General features: G+C 41.1%; 1 protein-coding gene across 1 annotated transcript in view; it reads right to left on the reverse strand.

The window, feature by feature from the left end:
• Positions 1-21441, reverse strand: part of CREBBP (CREB binding protein) — a 132404-nt gene that overhangs the window by 92144 nt on the left and 18819 nt on the right. The window contains exon 2 of the mRNA XM_032603817.1: positions 14965-15677. Within this exon, the coding sequence (XP_032459708.1) occupies positions 14965-15677 (713 nt within the window). The remainder of the gene's footprint in view (positions 1-14964; positions 15678-21441) is intronic.

Genomic DNA, 21441 nt, shown 5'->3' on the forward strand with positions numbered 1-21441 from the left:
CATTCTCTCAGTAACTGGTAGAAGAGACAGAAAAAATATCAGTAAGGATGTTGCCAATTTGAATACAATCAACTTACTCTGACATTTACAAATGCTACACCCTACAACTGTAGGAGGCACATTCTTTTCGAGCATATGCAGAACATTCATCAAGACAGACCATACGCTGGGCCATAAAACAAGTCTCAGTAAATTTCAAACGACAAAAATCGTATAGAGCATGTTCTCTGACCACAATGAAATCAGAAATCAATAACAAAATAATATCTGCAAAAATCCCCAATATTTGAAAATTAAGCAACACACTTCTACCTAGAAACATGAGTCAGGGCTTCCGTGGTGGCGCAGTGGTTAAGAATCTGCCTGCCAATACAGGGGACACAGGTTCAAGCCCTGGTCCGGGAAGATTCCACATGCCGCAGAGCAACTAAGCCCGTGTGCCACAACTACTGGGCCTGTGCTCTAGAGCCCGCAAGCCACAACTACTGAGCCCATGTGCCACAACTACGGAAGCTCGCGCGCCTAGAGCCTGTGCTCCACAACAAGAGAAGCCACCGCAATGAGAAGCCCGTGCACCACAACCAAGAGTAGACCTGGCTCACCACAACTAGAGAAAGCCCACGTGCAGCAATGAAGACCCAACACAGCCAAAAATAAATAAATTAAAAAAAAAGAAACATGAGTCAGAGAAGAAATCAAATATAAAAAATCAAATCAAAATATAAAAATATTCTGAACTAAATGATAACCTATCAAAATTTATAAAATGCAGTGCAGACCAATATTTATTGCTCAAGGGTGGGATAGGGAGGGTGGGAGGGAGAGAGACGCAAGAGGGAAGAGATATGGGAACATATGTACATGTATAACTGATTCACTGTTATAAAGCAGAAACTAACACACCATTGTAAAGCAACTAAACCCCAATAAAGATGTTAAAAAAAATTATTGCTCAAATGTTAATATTGGAAAAGTCTAAAATCAATGATCTAATAAGCATTTACCCCAAGAGGTTAGAAAGAGCAAAGAAAACCCAAAATAGAAAAAAGAAAATAACAAAAAGAGAATCAATGATCTATCAAAATGAGAATATTAACAAGTCAAAAGTTGGTTGTCTGAAAATACCAATAAAGTTGACAAGTCCCTACCCAGACTGATCAGGGAAAAAAGGAGAGAAACATAAAATTATAAATATCAGATTGAAAGAGGGGCAATGGACATTATTACAGAGTCTGTAGAAATTAAAAGGAAATTAGGGGAATATTATGAATCCTTTTATGCCAAATAAATTCAAGACCTTAGATGAAATGGATAAATTCCTTGAAAAACACAAATTATCAAAATTAACACAAGAAATGAAAAATATGAATAATCTGTACCTATTAAACTAATCAAATTATAGTTTAAAACCTTATCACAAGGAAAACTCCAGACCCAGATGGTCTCACTGGTGAATTTTATCAAACATTTTAAGAAAAAATACTGAACTCAGAAAAGAAAGGAAGAGGGAACAAACCAGTGTAGTCTTGATACCAAAACCATATCAGGACACTGCAAGAAAATTATAGACCCATATCCCTCATGAATATAGACGTATAAATCCTAAACTATATTTTAATAAATCAGATCTGGGACTTGCCTGGTGGCCCAGTGTTTAAGACTCCTAGCTCCCAATACAGGGGGCCCGGGTTTGATCCCTAGTCAGGAAACTAGATCCCATGCGCCACAACTAAGACCCAGCGCAGCCAAATAAAAACGGGAGGGAGGGAGGGAGGGAGGAAGGAAGGAAAATCCTAACTCAGTTTAAAAAATAAATAAATAAAATAAATCAGATCCAGTAATACGTAAAAAGGTTAATACATCACGATCGAGGGAGGTTATCCCAGGACTGTTAAGGTTGGTTCAACATTCAGAAAGATGTACTTTACCACATTAACAGAATAAAGGAAATCCACCTGATCCTCTCAATAGATACAGAGAAAGTATTTGATGAAATTCAGCAATCATCTATGATAAAAAGACGCAGCAGACTACGTAGAGTAGGGGCCTTCTTCATCCTGACAAAGGATACCTCTAAAAGCCTACAACTAACACCATGCTTAATAAATGACTGAATGTCTTCCTCCACAGATCCAGAATAAGACAGGGGATGTATGCTCTCAACACTTTTATTAAACACTGAAGGTCTCAGGCAGAGCAGTAAAGCCAGAAATATAAAAAGCATACCGATTAGAAAGGAAGAAGTAAAACTATTTTACAAGGACAACCATGACCTAGAAAATTCTAAGGCATCTACCAAATAAGTAGAACAAGTGAGTTTAGCAAAGTTACAGGATATAACGTTAATAAAGAAAAACCAATTATATTTCTCCATATTAGCAACAAACAAGTCAAACAATGACACAAAATCTAGAAATTAAACAGAAATGAAAATGAGAAATTAAGCAACCCGATTTTTTTTTTTTTTTGCGGTTACGCGGGGCTCTCACTGTTGTGGTCTCTCCCATTGTGGAGCACAGGCTCCAGACGCGCAGGCTCAGCGGCCATGGCTCACAGGCCTAGCTGCTCCACGGCATGCGGGATCTTCCTGGACCAGGGCATGAACCCGTGTCCCCTGCATCGGCAGGCGGACTCTCAACCACTGCGTCACCAGGGAAGCCCCCATCCCTCATCCTTTTATTTATTTGTTAGTTTTTTTTTTAACCAATCGTTTAAAAACATAAGAACCATTCTTAGGTTGTGGGCCAGATCTGGCCCATAGGCTATAGTTTGCTGACTCCCAGACTAGAGTCCAGAAACAGACCCCTCCTTATCCAGTCAATTCCATTCCTAGTTATTTATCTAACAGAAATGAAAATTTATATGTCCACACAAAGACTTATACAAAAATGTTCACAGAAGCTTTATTCTTAACAGTCCAAACCGGAAACTACCACAACATCCATGAATAGGAGACTAGATAAGCAAAGCATGGTATATTAATACAAAAGAATACTAATTAGCAATAAAAATAACTACTAAATTCAGGCAACAACATGGATGAATCTCAAAATCACACCGTGAGCAAAAGAAGCCTCACCAAAAACAAACCAAAAAACCCACATTACAGAATTCCATTTATATGAAGTTTGAGAACAGGTAAAACTCATCCATGGTGAAAGAAATCAGTAGTGACAACAGACATGGGGGTGGAGAGAACAGGTAAAGTGAGGAATACAAAGGAACTTTCTGGGGTAATGAATATGCCCTGTATCTTAATAAGGGTACGGGTTACATGTGCATGAGTTTTGACAAATCAAACTGTAACACTTAAGATCTGTGCATTTCACTCTACGTAAATTATACCTTTAAAAATATTAATAATGGGGGGCTTCCCTGGTGGTGCAGTGGTTAAGAGTCCGCCTGCCGATGCAGGGGACACGGGTTCGTGCCCCGGTCCGGGAAGATCCCACATGCCACAGAGTGGCTGGGACCGTGAGCCATGGCCACTGAGCCTGCGCGTCCGGAGCCTGTGCTCCGCAACGGGAGAGGCCACAACAGTGAGAGGCCCACGTACCACAAAAAAAAATAATTTAAAAAATTTTTTTAAAAATTAATAATGAAAGTAAAACAAAATACTAAAAAAATTAATACATGTAGGTCTTTAACCCCAGATCCTAATTGTTGACCTTTAGTTAGAAAGTAACAAAGCTGACTGGTTTTTCTTACAAGTATACTCTTCAAAGTAGTCACCCTGGAGACCTATCAAATCAAAGTACTCAATGCTGCTATTATGCAAAACATTCATTAAGTTTGTGCTATAGAAAATAATCAGTTACAAAGTTAACTGGAGAAAAAAAGAAATATAACTCCAACTTTGACTTTAAAAAGAGATACATAATTATAGATAAAAGACTGCTAGGGAAAACATCAAAAAGTTAACACCAATTATGAACTGGGTGATAAGATTATGGTTTCTTCTCTAAACTTTCAATTTTTGTACAATCAACTACTTTTATTACTAGAAAATAATTCTCTGAAAACAGTAGAAAAGCAGTCTCATCACTTCAAATGTGATTATCTCAAATCCTTTATGTAAGAAAGCATCTAGCCAGCTAACTAACCAATCTTCTCTGAAAGTTTTACAGTAAACCCAGACACTGTGGTTAAGAACTATATATACACCATCTCATTTAATCAACACAATTCTATGAGGTAGATATTATTACTATCCCCTCTTAATCCATACAATTCTCAAAGGCAGATACTATTATTATCCTCATTTAAAAGACAAACAACTAAGACCCAGAGTGATTATATTATTTTCCCACAGCTAATAATTAGTGGAGCCTGAACTTGAACTGAGGCAGCTTACTCCAGATCCCAACCTCTTCTCTTAAGCACTTGGCTGTACTTCATCTGGGGAAGGCAGTTTGAGCTGCTGAAGCGGCTGCTGTTGCTACTAACGATGATGATGATGACAACAACGACAGGAGTTGTTGACAGGTCAGTACAATCTGTGGGTAAAGCCATTAAATATACATATACAACCTCATTTAATTAAAAAAATTAAAAATAAATTCATGGATAATTATCATGGGAAGTTCAGTAAATCCTGAATCACATATTCTCCATTAAAGTCATGATACAATTATTGAGCCAGTACAAGACTGCTTAATATTTCTACCAAAAACCTGTGCCTACAGGAGCTATATAATTATCACACAGCACACTGTATTAATTCAAAGCTTTCAACCTTTTAATTCTATAAACTGACCATTTACCTCCATTGTGATCTTTTTCAAAAAGGCCAAATTAGGATTTACTTAATAAAAAACTTCTTTGTTTCCTTTGCATTATTTCAAGGATCAGATGAGATGACATTACATGAGAAAGAGAAAAGGATCAGACAAATGTACAGTATTATTTCTCTTGCTATTAAATGTTAGAAATGTCCAATTATCATTCCAAAATAGAGAAGGTGAGTCACTTATTCTGAACAGCCAATTTGGCCCTACTCCTCTCTTACTGACCATATGCGGCTAATCTATCCCTTCGGCACGCCAATTCTTGGAGTGTGGTCGCTGATCAGCACAACCACCGTCACCTGGGAGCTGGCAAGAAAAGCAGATTCTCAGGCCCCACCCCAAACCTACTGAATCAGGAACTCTGGGGAGGCCCAGCACTCTGGGTTAACAAGCCTGCAGTGCCTGTGCTGGACACCAAGTCTGAGAACGACCACTTTATCTTATCTGACCAAAATATTGGTTGACTGGATCCAGGGCGGTCTGGATCTAAAAATCAAAACCTTCACCCCAGAACTTCCCTGGTGGCGCAGTGGTTAAGAATCTGCCTGCCAATGCAGGAGACACGGGTTCGAGCCCTGGGCTGGGAAGATGCCACATGCCGTGGAGCAACTAAGCCCATGTGCCACAACTACTGAGCCCTCGTGCCACAACTACTGAAGCCCGCGCACCTAGAGCCCGTGCTCCGCAACAAGAGAAGCCACCACAATGAGAAGCCCACGCACCACAACAAAAAGTAGTCCCTGCTCGCTGCAACTAGAAAAAGCCCACGCACAGCAACGAAGACCCAACACAGCCATAAATAAATAAATAAATAAATTTATTTAAAAAAAAAAAAAAAACCCTTCACTCCTCAGGGAGAGCTCTACGGAAAGCTAGCTCCCCATTTTCTGACCACTTTCTAAAAAAAGAACAGGGCTTCCCTGGTGGCGCAGTGGTTGAGAGTCCGCCTGCCGATGCAGGGGACATGGGTTCGTGCCCCGGTCTGGGAAGATCCCACATGCCGTGGAGCAGCTGGGCCTGTGAGCCATGGCCGCTGAGCCTGTGCGTCCGGAGCCTGTGCTCCGCAACGGGAGAGGCCACAACAGTGAGAGGCCCGCATACAACAAAAAAAAAAAAAAAAAAAAAAAAAAAGTAAAAACAAAAAAGTAAAAAAAGAAAAATATTCCAAAAACCTTATAAAAAAATAAGCCCTAATCTAACCTCCCGTGAAGAAGGCTTACCACACAAACTATTTTGGTCCCTTATTTCCAATACATTACTTATAAGAAAGGACTGAAAGGATTTCTAAGGCTGTAAAAGCATTTATCAACCTCAAAACTATAAAGTCTGGACCCCTTGCCCAGATACATCAAAATACCTTCCTCTTTCAACCAGTGTCTGGCTTCCCTCTGCCACCTTCTCTGTGCAGAGCAATAACTCTCAATACCTCTAGCCAGGAGAAGAACTTGAGTGTATGGCTTCCAATTCCCACTTAAATTTACCTTTTTTTTTTTTTAAAGAGATTTATTTATTTATTTTATTTCTTTTTGGCTGCGCTGGGTCTTAGTTGTGGCACGTGGGATCTTCACTGAGGCATGCGGGATCTTTCACTGTGGTATGCGGCTCCTCTCTAGTCGTGGCATGCAGGTTTTCTCTTCTCTAGTTGTGGCACGCGGGCTCCAGTTGAGGCGCACGAGTTCAGTGGTTGTGGCACGTGGGCTTAGTTACCCCGCAGTATGTGGGATCTTAGTTCTCTGACCAGGGACTGAACCTGAGTCCCCTGTATTGTAAGGCGGATTCTTTACCACTGGACCACCAGGGAAGTCCCCTTAAATTTATCTTTAAATATCTTTTTTGCTTTCCTCCTAAAAGGCAAGTGTTTGGGTTATTTTCTGTAGAAAACAAGAGCGTGCTACTGAAAAGATAACATATGAGGTTTCCTACTGTTGAAACGGAGGCACACAGAATGAAGGGAATAGAGGGAAGCTGAGTAACTTTCCACGATCACACAGCACAGCCAGGATCGGATCCCATAAAGTCTGGCTAAGGGTCTCTTAAATCACTAACCCGTGCAGCCTGTTCTTGGATCAGTTTTACAATCTATATTTTAATAAAAATTCTTTTTATCCAGGCTTTACAATTAAGAGTTATACAAAAATTCTTACAATTTTGGACTTTCCTGATGTTTTTGATTATTTCTACTTTCTCATTCCTAATTTTGTGTCTCTTAAAGAAAACATTTAAAATAGGAAACGTAAGCCATTTCAACAACATGGCAATAATGTTAACATGGCATGATATATTTTTTTTAATGAAATAATTTCTCCTCTCCATTCTGTGTGCCTCCATTTCTAATCTGTAACATGGGAATAGTACCCACTTTATATTTTTTAATGAGAGTAGAAGTTAAACATTTTGAGTATTTCTTCAGAATAAAAATATATTTAGACTTTTCTAAAAGAAAAATATATTGACTCAAGAGACCAATAGTCTAATGGAGTATTGTCAAAGATCTTAAGTCACCCTCAAGGAAAAAAGCTTCAAGCCCATACAGTTGTACAGATGGTTTCTCAATTCTTCAAGGAACAGATCATTCAAATTCGAAACTGTTCCAGAGAACAGATGTGACCAGCTTCCAAACTCTTTCCGACCAAATTAACACAACCCTGATATCAAATCCTGACAAAACACAAAAAAAACCTACAGATCAATCTCACTGTTGATCAGTGAGAACCAAAAATTCTAAATGAATGCTAGCCAATAAAATTCAGCAAAACGTTAACTTTCAATTTCACAATTACAGAGATGGTTCAGTTGGATAGTAGGAAACCTACTGAGATAATCTGTCACATAAATAAAACAAAGGAGAAAAAAAAAATCACAGGGTAACCACTATAGATGTCAAAAGGGAATTGACAAAATCCAGCATCCAATAAATGAATAAAAGATTACACCCCAATTTTAAAAGACTGAAAACCAAAGCTCACATTATACTTAATAATAAAACACTACATACATCTCTATTTAAGTCAGATGCAAGACAGGGATTCCCAAGAGCATAAACACTGGTAGAAATACTGCCAAGAAGACAAAAGTATCAGTAATGCAAAAGATGACTGCCTACTAGGAAAACCCAAAAGAATCACCTGAAGAAGTATTAGAATAAACAAGAGAACTCCATTAAGTGGCCAGATTACCAAATTGACATGTATATATCAACATCTTTCCTATATTAAAACAATAGTCAATTAGGTAATGAAATAGAACAACTCATCTCTAATAGCAATGATAAACCCATTAATACATCCAGAAACAAACTTAATAAAAAGGGTGTATTACCTATATAAAGAAAACTATAGTATGCCTCTGAGCAACATAAGACTCCATGAAAAGACAAACCTTGTATGTACAGGATAAGACAACTTGGAAAGCCACAAAACTGTTAGAATGTCAAAATCCCCCTTAAATGGTTTATAAAATGCAATATAATCCCAATCAAATCCGAAGACTTTTGTTTGATTTTTAGGAATCTGAAAAACAGTCCTAAAGTTTATCTGAAACAGAGGTTCTCAACCCCGGCTGCCATGAAAATCATCTGAGGAACTATAAACTATATCAATGCTCATGCCATGCCCCAAAGATTCTAACTTAAATGGTCTGCAGTAGGGATGAGGCATCACATTAAAAAAAAACAAAAACCAGGTAATTTTGATGCACAGACAGGGTTGAGAACCATACATCTAGAAGTGTATCTTATAAGGACAGCAAAGAAAATACTGGATTCTTGAAAAAGAGTGAAAGGCAACTGGCTCCATCATATGTTAAAATTCATTACACAGGGCTTCCCTGGTGGCACAGTGGTTGAGAGTCCGCCTGCCGATGCAGGGGACACGGGTTCGTGCCCCGGTCTGGGAAGATCCCACATGCCGCGGAGCGGCTGGGCCTGTGAGCCATGGCCGCTGAGCCTGCGCGTCCGGAGCCTGTGCTCCGCAACGGGAGAGGCCACAACAGTGAGAGGCCCGCGTACCACAAAAAAAAAAAAAAAAAAAAATTCATTACACAGCTAGGATAATAAGTTTCTGGCACAGAATAAATAAAGATCTGTGAAACAAAAGAAAAAGTCCAGAAATAGACCTAAACTCTGTATATTTGAAAGCTGAATAAAATATACCAAAAATGATGTCACTGCAGTTGGGGGTGGGGGGGAAGCTGGATTAGTAGTATCTAAATAAATGGTACTGGGATGACTATAATTTGGAAAAATGTATATAGCTAGATTTCTGTATCTCACTCAAGCCAAAATAAAGTCTGAGCTAAAGATCCAAGGTATAACGGGAAAAAATACAGAATATTTCATAATTTTGGAACATAAATGCATTTCCAAACATGACATAAAACCCAAAAGCCATAAAGAAAAAAAATGGATAAATTTGTTTCTATAAAAACTGAAAACATCCATTTGGTAAAAACTCAGAACTATCAGACTTCTCTGGTGGCGCAGTGGTTGAGAGTCTGCCTGCCGATGCAGGGGACACGGGTTCATGCCCCGGTCGGGGAAGATCCCACATGCCGCGGAGAAGCTAGGCCTGTGAGCCATGGCCACTGAGCCTGCGCATCTGGAGCCTGTGCTCCGCAACGGGAGAGGCCACAACAGTGAGAGGCCCGCATATCACAAAAAAAAAAAAAAAAAAAAAAAACAACAACTCAGAACTATCATAAACCTATGTGGCCATTCTCCTGGTAAAACAGACTTTAGCAAATAAAAAAGGGGGAGAAACTTTCACTCATTAAAAGACTTTAGCTGTTTTTTTTAATTATAATGTTTTCAGTCAAAAAATTGAACCATTTCATATTTTAAAATTATTATGCTTGATTTTGCTTCTCCCATCCTGCTTTGTTTCTATTTTTTTGTCTTTAGACTTTAGCTTTTAATATACAAAGAATATAAAGAATACAAACCAACAAGAATAAATGGGAAACCATGCAACAGAAAAGTTGACAGAGAATACAAGCAACAGCAAAATACAAATGCCCATGAATTTACGAAAAGACATTCTGCCTAAGAGACAATCTGCCTAAGAGAATGGCAAATCAGTAAAAGAACAGTATCAGTGTTGGTGAGAATTTGGGGCACAGGGACTCATTCACTTTGGTGAGGGTGTAATTTGCATAATGTTTTTGGAGAGGATCTGGCAATATCTATGCTTATTAAAAATGTCAATATCCTTTAATCCAGAAATTTCACCCCCAAGAATTCATCCAGCTGTTACACTCAGCTGTACAAAGATATATATACAAGTCAAAAATTGTGATAGCAGCAAAACACTGGAAACAATCTAAATGTACAGATACTGGGGCACTAGTCCTATAAATTAAGATATAGCCAAATCAGGGACTTCCCTGGTGGTGCAGTGGTTAAGAATCCACCTGCCAACGCAGGGACACAGGTTCGAGCCCTGGTCCGGGAAGATCCCACATGCCACGGAGCAACTAAGCAAGCTGTGCACAACTACTGAGCCTGAGCTCTAGAGCCTGCGAGCCACAACTACTGAGCCCGCGCGCCTAGAGCCCGTGCTCTGCAACAAGAGAAGCCACCGCAATAAGAAGCCCGTGCACTGCAATGAAGAGCAAACGTTGCTCACCGCAACTAGAGGAAGCCCGTGCATGGCAACGAAGACCCAATGCAGCCAAAAATAAATAAATACATTTATTAGAAAGAAAAAAAAAAGATATAGCCAAATCAGGGACTACTACTGTACCATAGCTAGTAAGAAGGACTGAGAGCTCTATCTAACATGGAACAACTTCCAACTTACGTTGTTCAGGGGTGGAAAGGACGTGTATGTCTACATTTATACATGGTGGGGGTTGGGGGGGAGACAGAGAGACAGATGTTATACCATACTACTCTTCATGTTTAGAAGAGATAGCTACACACACACACACATGTGCGCGCACACACACACACCCTTTCTATACCTCTATATATACAGACCATCTCTGGCAGGATAGATAAGAAACAGTAGTTGCCTTTGGTGAGAGAATTTGGGAGAACGAAGGGTCAAAAATTAAGGGAGACTACCTTTTCAGTTCTTATCCTTAGTGCTATTTTTTAAAAATTTGGCTGTTAGCTGTTAAATCATGTGCATGATTTCTTCTAAAAACAAAACGTTTAACAAAGTCTTTGACCCAGTAACGTCACTTTTCAGAATTTATCCCATGATGCGTGTGGATATGCCTACACAAGGATATATTCACTGCAGCACTGTTTGTACTAATGAAAAGTCAGAAACAATCCAAATGTTCATCATCAGAGGAGTACATAAATTATGGTGCATCACAAAATGCAATACCTTACTATCAGTAGAAAAAAAGGAAAAATCTGCACACACAGCTTGGAAAGGCATCCAGGGTATATAGTTATGTAAAACAGCAAGGTGCTTATGTACTGGGTTGGCCAAAAGGTTTGTTCAGTTTTTTCCTTTTTTTCCCTGTAAGATGGCTCTAGTAGTGCTTAATTGTCTTTAACTTCATTTGAAACAATTTTGTTAGATTGTATTGTAAAAGCTGTCATGTCAGCGTGCATTTAAAAAAAAACATTAAAATTGGTGAATTTTTGTGTAGCCATTTTAATACTGAGGATGAAAGGAAAAAAGCAAAATTTTTGGCATATTATGCTTTATTATTTCAAGAAAGGTAAAAGCGCAACTGAAACGCAAAAAAAGATTTGTGCATTGTATGGAGAAGGTGCTGTGACTTGACAGAATGTTTCAAATGTGGTTTGCAAAGTTTCATGCTGGAGATTTCTAACTGGATGATGCTCCAGAGTTGGGTAGACCAGCTGAAGTTGATAGCGATCAAATCGAGATTGAGAACAATCAACGTTATATACCACACAGGAGACAGCTGACACACTCAAAATATCCAAATCAAGTGCTGCAAATCATTTGCACCACAGCTTGGTTACGTTAATCGCTTTGATGTTTGGGTTCCACATAAGTTAAGCAAAAAAAACCTTCTTGATCATATTTCTGCATGTGATTCTCTACTGAGACATAACAAAAACGTTTCGTTTTTAGAACAAATTGTGGCGGGCAATGAAAAGTGGATACTGTACAATGATATAGAACAGAAGAGATCATGGGGCAAGCGAAATGAACCACCACCAACCACACCAAAGACTGGTCTTCATCCAAAGAAGGTGATGTTGTGTATATCTCCCTTGGGATTGGGAGTCCTCTATTATGAGCTCCTTCTGGAAAACGAAACGATTAATTCCAACAAGTGCTGCTCCCAATTAGACCAACTGAAAGCAGCACTCAACAAAAAGTGTCCAGAATTAGTCAACAGAAAACGCATAATCTTCCATCGAGATACCACAAGACCACGTTTCTTTGATGACCAGGCAAAAACTATTACAGCTTGGCTGGGAAGTTCTGATTCATCTGCTGTATTCACCAGACATTGCACCTTTGGATTTCCATTTATTTCGGTCTTTACAAAATTCTCTTAATGGAAAAAATTTCAATTCCCTGGAAGACTGTAAAAGGCACCTGGAACAGTTCTTTGCTCAAAAAAAAGTTTTTGAAGATGGAATTATGAAGTTGCCTGAAAAAATGGCAGAAATGGCACAAAACGGTGAATACGTTGTTCAATAAAGTTCTTGGTGAAAATGAAAAACGTGCCTTTTATTTTTACTTTAAAACTGAAGGAACTTTTTGGCCAACCCAATAGTTTGGTTCCATTTCATACTAAAAAAGAATCTGTGTTAATATATCTGTATAGATAGAAGTGGTTATCTGTAAGGACAGAGGGGCTGCTCTTTTTTTTACTATTTAAATTATTTTATAGGAAATCTGCATTTCCTTTGTAACAATCATTTTTAAAACAAAATTACCTTTGTAAAAATGTGTCTTTTCCCGAGTGAATTTTAAAATCTTATTCCGCTTAAAATGAACTTGTCTCTTACTCCTACTATCTGTCCACCGCTATTAGTTCTTTTGTCCCAACCAAAGGCCATGACAACCTTTCAAAAATGCCAGTTCCCATTCCTCCTTCGCCATCAGCCTCTTTAGGGTACCTACAGGGGACAGAGATGGGTGCCCGCAAAGCACTAATGTGGCTCACTTTCCACAGAGTGAACACTAGCTAAGTGTCGTTTGAAAGAAAGATCACTCTGTACAAAGGAATGAAAAAGTTGGCAGAGGAACATGGAGTGAAGGAGACATTATCAGCAAAGCCCAGACTATAGGAAACCCCCAGAACAAAAAAATAAACGAGCAAAACAACTAGATTCTCCTACAGATACGTTGTAAGACTCCTAGAGATTAATAAATTCTTAAGAGCCATATCAACTGAATAAAATATAGGTTATTCAGAGCTGGGGGAAAAAAGTCTGTAATAACAAATCATGACATACGCAACCATTGGAAATTTGAATATTCAGTGGACATTGATGACATGAAATCATTTATTTACATGTGAGAGTGGCACTGTGCTCAGGTATGCCAAGTCTAACTTCTAGGAATATATATATATATATTCTATCAATGGCTCTCCAAGTGTGATGGAGGGACTCAGTTCCTTTCAGGGGTCGAAACTATTTTCATATAATACTAAGACATTATTTGCCTTTTTTGCTCTCATTCCCTTACAAGAACACAGAGGAGTTTTCCAGAGGCTCTGTGACATGTGATATCACTATACTTAACGGCTAATGGAATGTGTGCTTGTGTTTTAAAATTCTGTTTTAGTATCTAATGTGGCTAATATGGACAGATATATCCACATTTTATCCACTTGGGCCCCTCAATAATTTTTAAGATTACTTAAGAGTCCTATGTCCACTTTTGCATGTGACTTAAATTCTCCAAAATAGTTTTTCGTAACTGGGCAGCGTGGACAAGAGTGATGAGTCAATTAGGAAGGAACAAACATCAATCTATCCATGAACCCTAAGCCCACAGAAATCTTTTCTCAACCCAACTCCGAAAGGCACATTCACACACAGACCCCTCTTCAAATGCCAGGGACAACTAAAAATTAAGTTCATATTCCCCCTTAATAACATTTCAAAAGAGATAAATGCAATTTTAACGTTTGGAATTACTTCACCTTTACTTAAGTGAAAAAAAATTCCTCTTCTTACCTAAGCCAGTCACAGGGTTCACAGCTGTCACCTAATGCTCGCATCAACCTTGTGGGGAAACTGTGCTCTACTGTGATCTCTCCCTTTCCCTTATTTGGGACTAATCAAATCCAAAGAACAGCCCAAACTGTTTTACTGTTCTGGAATCTGCTGTACCAAATACTGCCTGAAACAGGTGCACTGGTGGCTGTAGCTGAGAAGACTTTTCTCAGTGCATCTCGGTGTTTGGCGCTCCAGTGGGATCAGCCCGCCCTCTTTCCCTTGTCAGCTCTCGCTTTCCCAGTGGTCTCCTATCTACCCTGGCATCTGCCTTCCCTGTTCTCCACATTCAGTTCCTACGCTACACACCAGTTGCAAGGCCTTCCCTGGAGCAGAGCTCTCAACCCCGCACAGGCGTCACACCATCTGCAGTCGGTAGCTTTGCACTTCTAACAAGCTCCCAGGTGATGCTGATGCTGCTGGTTCGGGGACCCCACTTTGAAAACCTGAGTTTCCTCTGGGACCCGAGGCCCCATGCTGCCCCCTGGCTCTGCCATGTTATCTCTTCCCTGTTAACCACGGCAGGTAGCTGACCAGCTTGGAACCTAGCTTCTTTGTTGGTAAAACGGAGACTGTGACAAAAGACACTTCACCAGTTGGTTGTAAAAAGGGAAGGGCATGAAGAGTAACGACTTGTTCGGCTGCGTGAAGTGAAGGTAAAGAGCCTTTACCGGATTCACTGCTGCAACAAAAAGCTGATTCCCAGCAGAAGCTGCCTCTTTCAACCATGTGGTTCTATTTCCACACATTCTCCTCAGAGGCTGAAAACTGGTTATCAGTCCAAACTCATTCCCTAAGTTTCAACTGTCTGACATGCAAGCTAGCCTATCGCTGGCTTCTTCAACAATTCCCACTTTAAAGGCATGGGGCAGAGATCTGTATCCTGGAAAGAAGGGCACTAAATACCAAATCTGTCTCTTCCATGTGGGAAGGGCAGGAGGAAAGCCTAAAGGAGGACAGGAATGTGACCCTGGTTAATAGGAAGAATTCAAAGCACTGAAGCTCACTTACCTTGCTCATGCCTCCAGCTTGCGCTGTGTTCAGTCCTGCATGACCGGCCATTTGCGGTGAAACTTGGGTTAACGTCTCAGCCAGCACGCTGCTTGCGGCCCCCTGCATGGCCGGAGTAGCGTATGGCATTCCAGCTCCCCTTCCTCTGCCAGCAGCCCCAAGAGATCCATTCATGACTTGCGCCTGCCCTTGCTGGGCCGGGTTCATTAAACTATGGCCAGAGTTACTATTGAGGAGGCCTGGGTGGGTCTGGTTAAAATTAGCATTCATGCAGATACCAGGTCCTGTCTGTGACGTGGCAGGGCTGCTGGTCACCAGCCCCACTTGCTTTTGTGCTTGAGGATTCAGTGCTTGGGAAGCAGGGGGAGTGGGCCCAGAGGTGCTGGCTGCCTGTTTGGGAAGGCTGGGGGCTGAAGAATCTCCCTGGTTCAGAGGGCTCTTGCCCATGGCACCCAGACTGGCCATGTTTGCACTGTTCGGCTGCCCCTGGGCCTGGCCTCCGAGGCCTTGTTGCACGGGGCTGCTGGAGCTCACATTTCCTATTCCTGGGTTGATACTAGAGCTGCTGCCTCCTCGCAGAAGCTCTGACAGTTGTTTATGTTTGGAAGCAGCATCTGGAACAAGGTTCCCACTGTTTAAAAGGCCTATTTCTCCTCCATTGGGGATCAGCTCATCGGGAAGATCATTTTCCAAGTCAAACAATGATCCAAAATCTAAAAATTAAACAGAAACGGAAATGAGAAACTAAGCAACCATAATAGCTCTCCAACTGTCATATGTTACTATGATCTTAACCTAAAGGGGCGTTTAACATGGAACACTAGCACGTCTTAACAGTAACATCAAAATGATCTGAAAGTTCATTTGGGAAAATAAAACAGGAAGAATATTTTTCAAACTCTGAAGAAGGGAAAGTTAAACAGAGATAAAAGGAAGGCTATCTAAAATGATAGATTTTATCATATATTCTAAAACAATAATAGTGTAGTATATGGCAAATGCAGATATACAAATTAAAGGAAAACAATGGAAATTTAACTAGTTCACTGAATTATGATGTTAAAATGCTTTATAAGAACGTATGTGTGTAAAATAGTAATTGGGCATCAGGTAAGACGAATAGTAATTTGAGGAAATTAAAGTCTAGCCTTAAGTGATTACATATTTAAAAGGTAAATTATCAAAAAACCCCAACCTTAACAGAAAATGAGATTTCTCAGAGTGCTGAAGCTACAGGAAATGAAAATAAAGACATATATAGAAACTAAAAATAATTGAAAGTAAAAGAAAATAGGAGCTTAAAAAATACTTGAATTATACAGAAAGGGTTAAGAGTCAATTTTACAGAAAGATTCTAAACACACTGAATCCCAAGAATAAATGCACAATGGATATAGCAGGTAAATATCACAAAGGAAGATAAAAAACAGTAAACAAAATAGACCATCCTTCCTAGTAATCAAGCATGAAAATGAAAGCAACTCCTTTTTTCCAGTCCCTCTCAAAGTAACACTTCTCTAATGTGGCATATATATGTCATCTCTAGTTCCTCACTGACCAGGCACTGTCCAACCCACAACAACCTGGCTATACATGCAAGTACAAAGGACAAGATATGTACAAGTACATTCATCATAGAATTACCTGTAACATCAAAACAAATGCAAACAATACCCAGAGGTAGTTTAACTTAGTGGTTATTACAACTCTAGACCCATACTGCCACCATTTGAATGCCAGCTCTGCTTCTTGCTCCCCACTTACTAGCTGTGTGACCTTGGTTAAGTTAGAGTTTCTGTGCCTCAGTTTCCCTATCTAGAAACTGGGAGTGATAATGGCTACTACACCTCATAGGGCTGTTGTGAGGACTAAATGAATTAATAAATGTAAAGCACTTAAACAGTGCCTGTGGATGCTAAGTGTTCAGAAAGTATTAGCTATTATTATTACTGTTATCCAATAACAGAGGTTTGATAAATTGCTGTATAATACTATAAAACACTATACATCTATTAAAATAATTATGAAGACTGTACAAATACAGGAAAATGTTATGTAAAAACATGCAAATGGAAATTGTACGCAAAATAGCACACAGAGTAAGATTAGAACTAAAGTACGTGCGTGTAGGCAGTAGCTGGAAAGTAATATGCCAAAAATAGAGTCGTAATGGTAAAATGGTGGGGTGATGTGTCCATGTGGCTTTTAAAAAGCCACTCCCCCTCCCACCACCCACTTTTAGAAAACTGAAAATCCTTTTCTCCATGGCGCAAACCCTTCTCACTGCTTCCCCCAACAACCTCCTCGGCTGGCTGGCCGGGATGTTCCTTTTAGGAAGGGCAACACCTTCTCAGGCAAGGAGCAAGAACTGCCACAATCACCTTCCCCTTCCAGGTGACACAATCCCAGCTAAGGGAACTGAAGGCAAGTCAGCCAAGACAGCTCTGGAGAAGGTTTTCCTTCCTATTGGTAAGGGATGCTCAGAAAAAGATCTCTCTTTTCCTCACTGGATTTCATCATGGGACTGTGGCAACCCTCTTCAACCAGGAGAGGAGACACTGTTCAAACACTAAGGATGGGGCTTCCCTGCTGGCACAGTGGTTGAGAGTCCGCCTGCCGATGCAGGGGACACAGGTTCGTGCCCCGGTCTGGTAAGATCCCACATGCCGCGGAGTGGCTGGGCCCGTGAGCCATGGCCGCTGAGCCTGAGCGTCCAGAGCCTGTGCTCCGCAACGGGAGAGGCCACAACAGTGAGAGGCCCACGTACCGCAAACAAAAACAAAAACAAAAACAAACACTAAGGAGGGCTGCAGAAAAAATACAAGCACCTGGGTTCATGAAGCCATCTCTAGGCTAAATTATCCAACTCTGGAAGCCTCCCCATCTTCAGACTTCTCGTAATGAGAGAAAATACATTTCCTATCATTTAAGCCATTCTAGTTGGAGTTTAAAGGTAACTTGCAGCTGAAGGCATCTTATCTCCATCACGTCTGTGAAGTTCAAACTCCTTCACACGGCACATCAGTAGGTGGCCCCTGCCCACTTTCCAGCCCTTCTTTCCCAGGCACCTCCTACCTTCCAGCCACAATACCGTGAGCCAGCACATGTATTAGCAACCTTTCTTCTGGGTGCACTCTCTCTCAGTCTAGAAAACCCCACGTCCAGCCCTCCCTCAGATTAAACAGTGACTATGAAGACTTTCTGTAGGCTGCCCCTGCAGAACTGACCAGTTCCTTTTCAGCCTCCTGAGTTCTCTGTACCTACATGCCTCATAAACCACCTCGAACACATACTCATTTCTTCCTGCCTGACTGTAAGGGACTAGATACTCCTTGCAAGTGGATATACACATACTCTGTTTTGTAGAACCTGTGAGAGTAGCTGCAGACACCATGAGCCCTTCCTCCCAAGTACTTTATTTTGTGCCTCCTAAGAACATCCTTTACACAGCACAGTACATTTATAAAATTCAGGAAATTTAACCTTGATACAACACTTAATATACTGATTGCCCTTACTCAGATCTGGCCAGTTGTTTCCCAAAACACCCTTTATCACACTTATTTTTCCTGATCCAAAATCTGATTCTGGATCCCAGCGCACTTACAGGAAATGAATTGTTGTCATGTCTTGGTCTTCTCCTTTACTCTAGAAAGGTTCCTCACACTTTGTCTTTCGTAACTCTGAGATTTCTGAGGAGGGTAGGTCAGTTGTTTTGTAGAATGCCCCTCAATTTGGGGTTGCTTCCTCACGATTACAGGACACTCAACTATGAAGAGACAACAGGACTCGACTCCTGGATACAGCAGACACCTCTGAGAGAACCACTGACCAGGGCGTGCTGCTAGCAACAACCCAGCTCCTGTGTTTCCAAGTGGCTTTGTGGGTTCCATTCCACAGCTTTTATGCTATTGTACTGTCCTGAACCTGGAGATTCCCTAAGGTCTTCAGACACAAAACCACATGAAATAAAGTAAGAACAAATGAAAACAACATTCCAACATAACTAACATTTCTGTTTGTTGCCTTCCAGGTTCTGTCCACATGTACACACATTTTTACTCAGTAATCTCATTTAAAAAAAAAAGAAATCAGTGACCTCCCTGGTGGCGCAGCAGTTAAGAATCCACCTGCCAATGCAGAGGACGCGCGTTCGAGCCCTGGTCTGGTAAGATCCCACATGCCATGGAGCAACTGAGCCTGTGTGTCACAACTACTGAGCCTGCACTCTAGAGCCCACGTGCCACAACTACTGAAGCCCGTGTGCCTAGAGTCTGTGCTCTGCAACAAGAAAAGCCACCACAACGAGAAGCCCGCATACCACAATGAAGAGTAGTCTCCGCTCACTACAACTAGAGAAAAGCCCATGTGCAGCAACGAAGACCCAACACAGCCAAAAATTAATTAATTAAAAAAAAGAAATCAATGTATGTGTGTGTTTAATGTAAAGCTTCTTAATCTATGAACGTGAAAATGAAACTCATTTAAACTAGAAAATGGAAGCCGTTATGATAGAGATCATGTTTCCTCCCTAACTGCTGGGGAGGAAATTAGGTGTCAAGCACTATAAACCAGAAGAAGGGACTGGGCTACTAATATTGTACACGTAAAGCTTGGAACAACCTGCTGACGCTCCCCTGACTGACTCTTGGTTCCAAGAGTGCCAAAGCACTTTTCCTAGGAGAGGACAGACAGGCCAGGACAAGAGCAGGTAAATGCAGAAGAACATGGTCTCTAGTCCAGTGTAGGAATTGGAATTGGAAATGGGAATGCAAAAACAACACTTGCAAGTGGAACACAGGAGTTCAAATCCTGTCTGAATCAATTAGCCCTGTGTCTTTGGGCAAACTGCTTAATCTCCGTGCCTTAATTCCCTCAACTGTAAAACAGGGACAATGGTACCCCGGGGCTACACGACGAAAGCAGGAAAGGAGTGCTCTGTGCCACAGATACTGGTTATTTTATTCTATCCTGCACAAAAACTTTCTTACCTCTAAAAATTCACCCAGCATGCTGCCATTCTCAAATTGACTGATTTTCTTTAATGGTTTAGTCTTGTTCTAGTCCAAATGCACATGCACCTTTTAAGACTGTAGCAGGCATTATGTCTGCTTGTGCTCACTTTTGGTTTTTATTGGTCTGCCACAATTTGTCCACCTTAACTACTTTTTCTCATCCTGCTTCAGTCCAAGCACATCTCACAGCTGTTTGGGCTCAGAAAGGGTTGACAAATTCTGCTATGTCCTCACCTGTGCAGTCCAAACACGTACGAACCTGTCTACAACCACATATATGACGTATAGCTTTTTTAACAGACAAAGCAGTTGTGTAGGGCTTGAGGAAGGCACATCCATACCATCACCATCACCATCATACCTACACCATCACCCTTTTCTCACCATTACTTTCTCCTGTTCTCTAGTTCAAAACAAAACATTGATAAAAGAGAGCAAAGCAGGAAAGCCAGGCTGTTGCAACATAACACAGCTGTGCTTTCTACACACCAAGTGTCCCAACACACAGGTTGGGTAATACCAATCTGAATCATCGGAAGTTCCTAAAATTCAAGGTAGAGCGCCACCACTTCCAATCCCAGATAAATTCCTTTCTTTCCACCAAGTCACCGGGGGACGGACCAAGGAGAGAGCAAAGCTGAGGCTGAACGAGATTCGAGGACACCCCACTTTCCAGGGGTTCACCTTTAGCAGAAGATGAGCTCTGTCACACAGCGAACAGCAGACAGCCTGTCACACTGCCACCGCTGGGAATAGGAACTCTCTCTCTTCGGGGGCTTCCTGGTTGCATCCAGGAACTTGAGATAGAACATACGCATTTGGGGGAGTCACCCTCCAGTCACCAGCTCCCTGAGGAACCACAAATGACTCTTCTTGGTTTGAAGGCACTTGGGGAGGGGGCGGGGCTGAACCTCTTCCCTCCCCTGGTCTCTGCCAGGTCTCACAGAGACCTGCCCGAGAGCCCCTTTCAATTAAGCTGACCTGAGAAAAGAAGCTACGAGCTCCCCAGTCTCTATCACACTGAGGTAAGGATGGGGTGCCCACAGCAGCAGCTTACGAAGGAGAAAGTCAACCAAACTTGGCCCGCCTCAGGAACGGAAGGTCTTCATCATGTGCGACCACGAGGGACCTTTCCCTCCTAGACCACACGCAGAGACCTTGGTCCAGGGGATGGTCACACCACACACTGACAGACATGCTGCAAGACCCATTCTTATGCATCACGATCAGAAGTCAGCATTTCACCTTAAACAAGGAATGAACTACTATCAAGCAGGCTGAAAAAAGCTTTTCATTTTACAAAATCAAATATCAGGCAAGTGACTGACTCAATCTGTCCAGCCAATAACATCCGAAAACAGTTTTGTTTGAAAGACTTGTTTCAAATGCAACAGCTAAACAAACCATCTAGAAAACACATCTTCCCTCAAGTTTTCTAAATTCTCCTTTTTCTGTCATAATA

This window comes from Phocoena sinus, chromosome 15 (assembly GCF_008692025.1).
Source record: "Phocoena sinus isolate mPhoSin1 chromosome 15, mPhoSin1.pri, whole genome shotgun sequence".
Classification (NCBI taxonomy): domain Eukaryota; kingdom Metazoa; phylum Chordata; class Mammalia; order Artiodactyla; family Phocoenidae; genus Phocoena; species Phocoena sinus.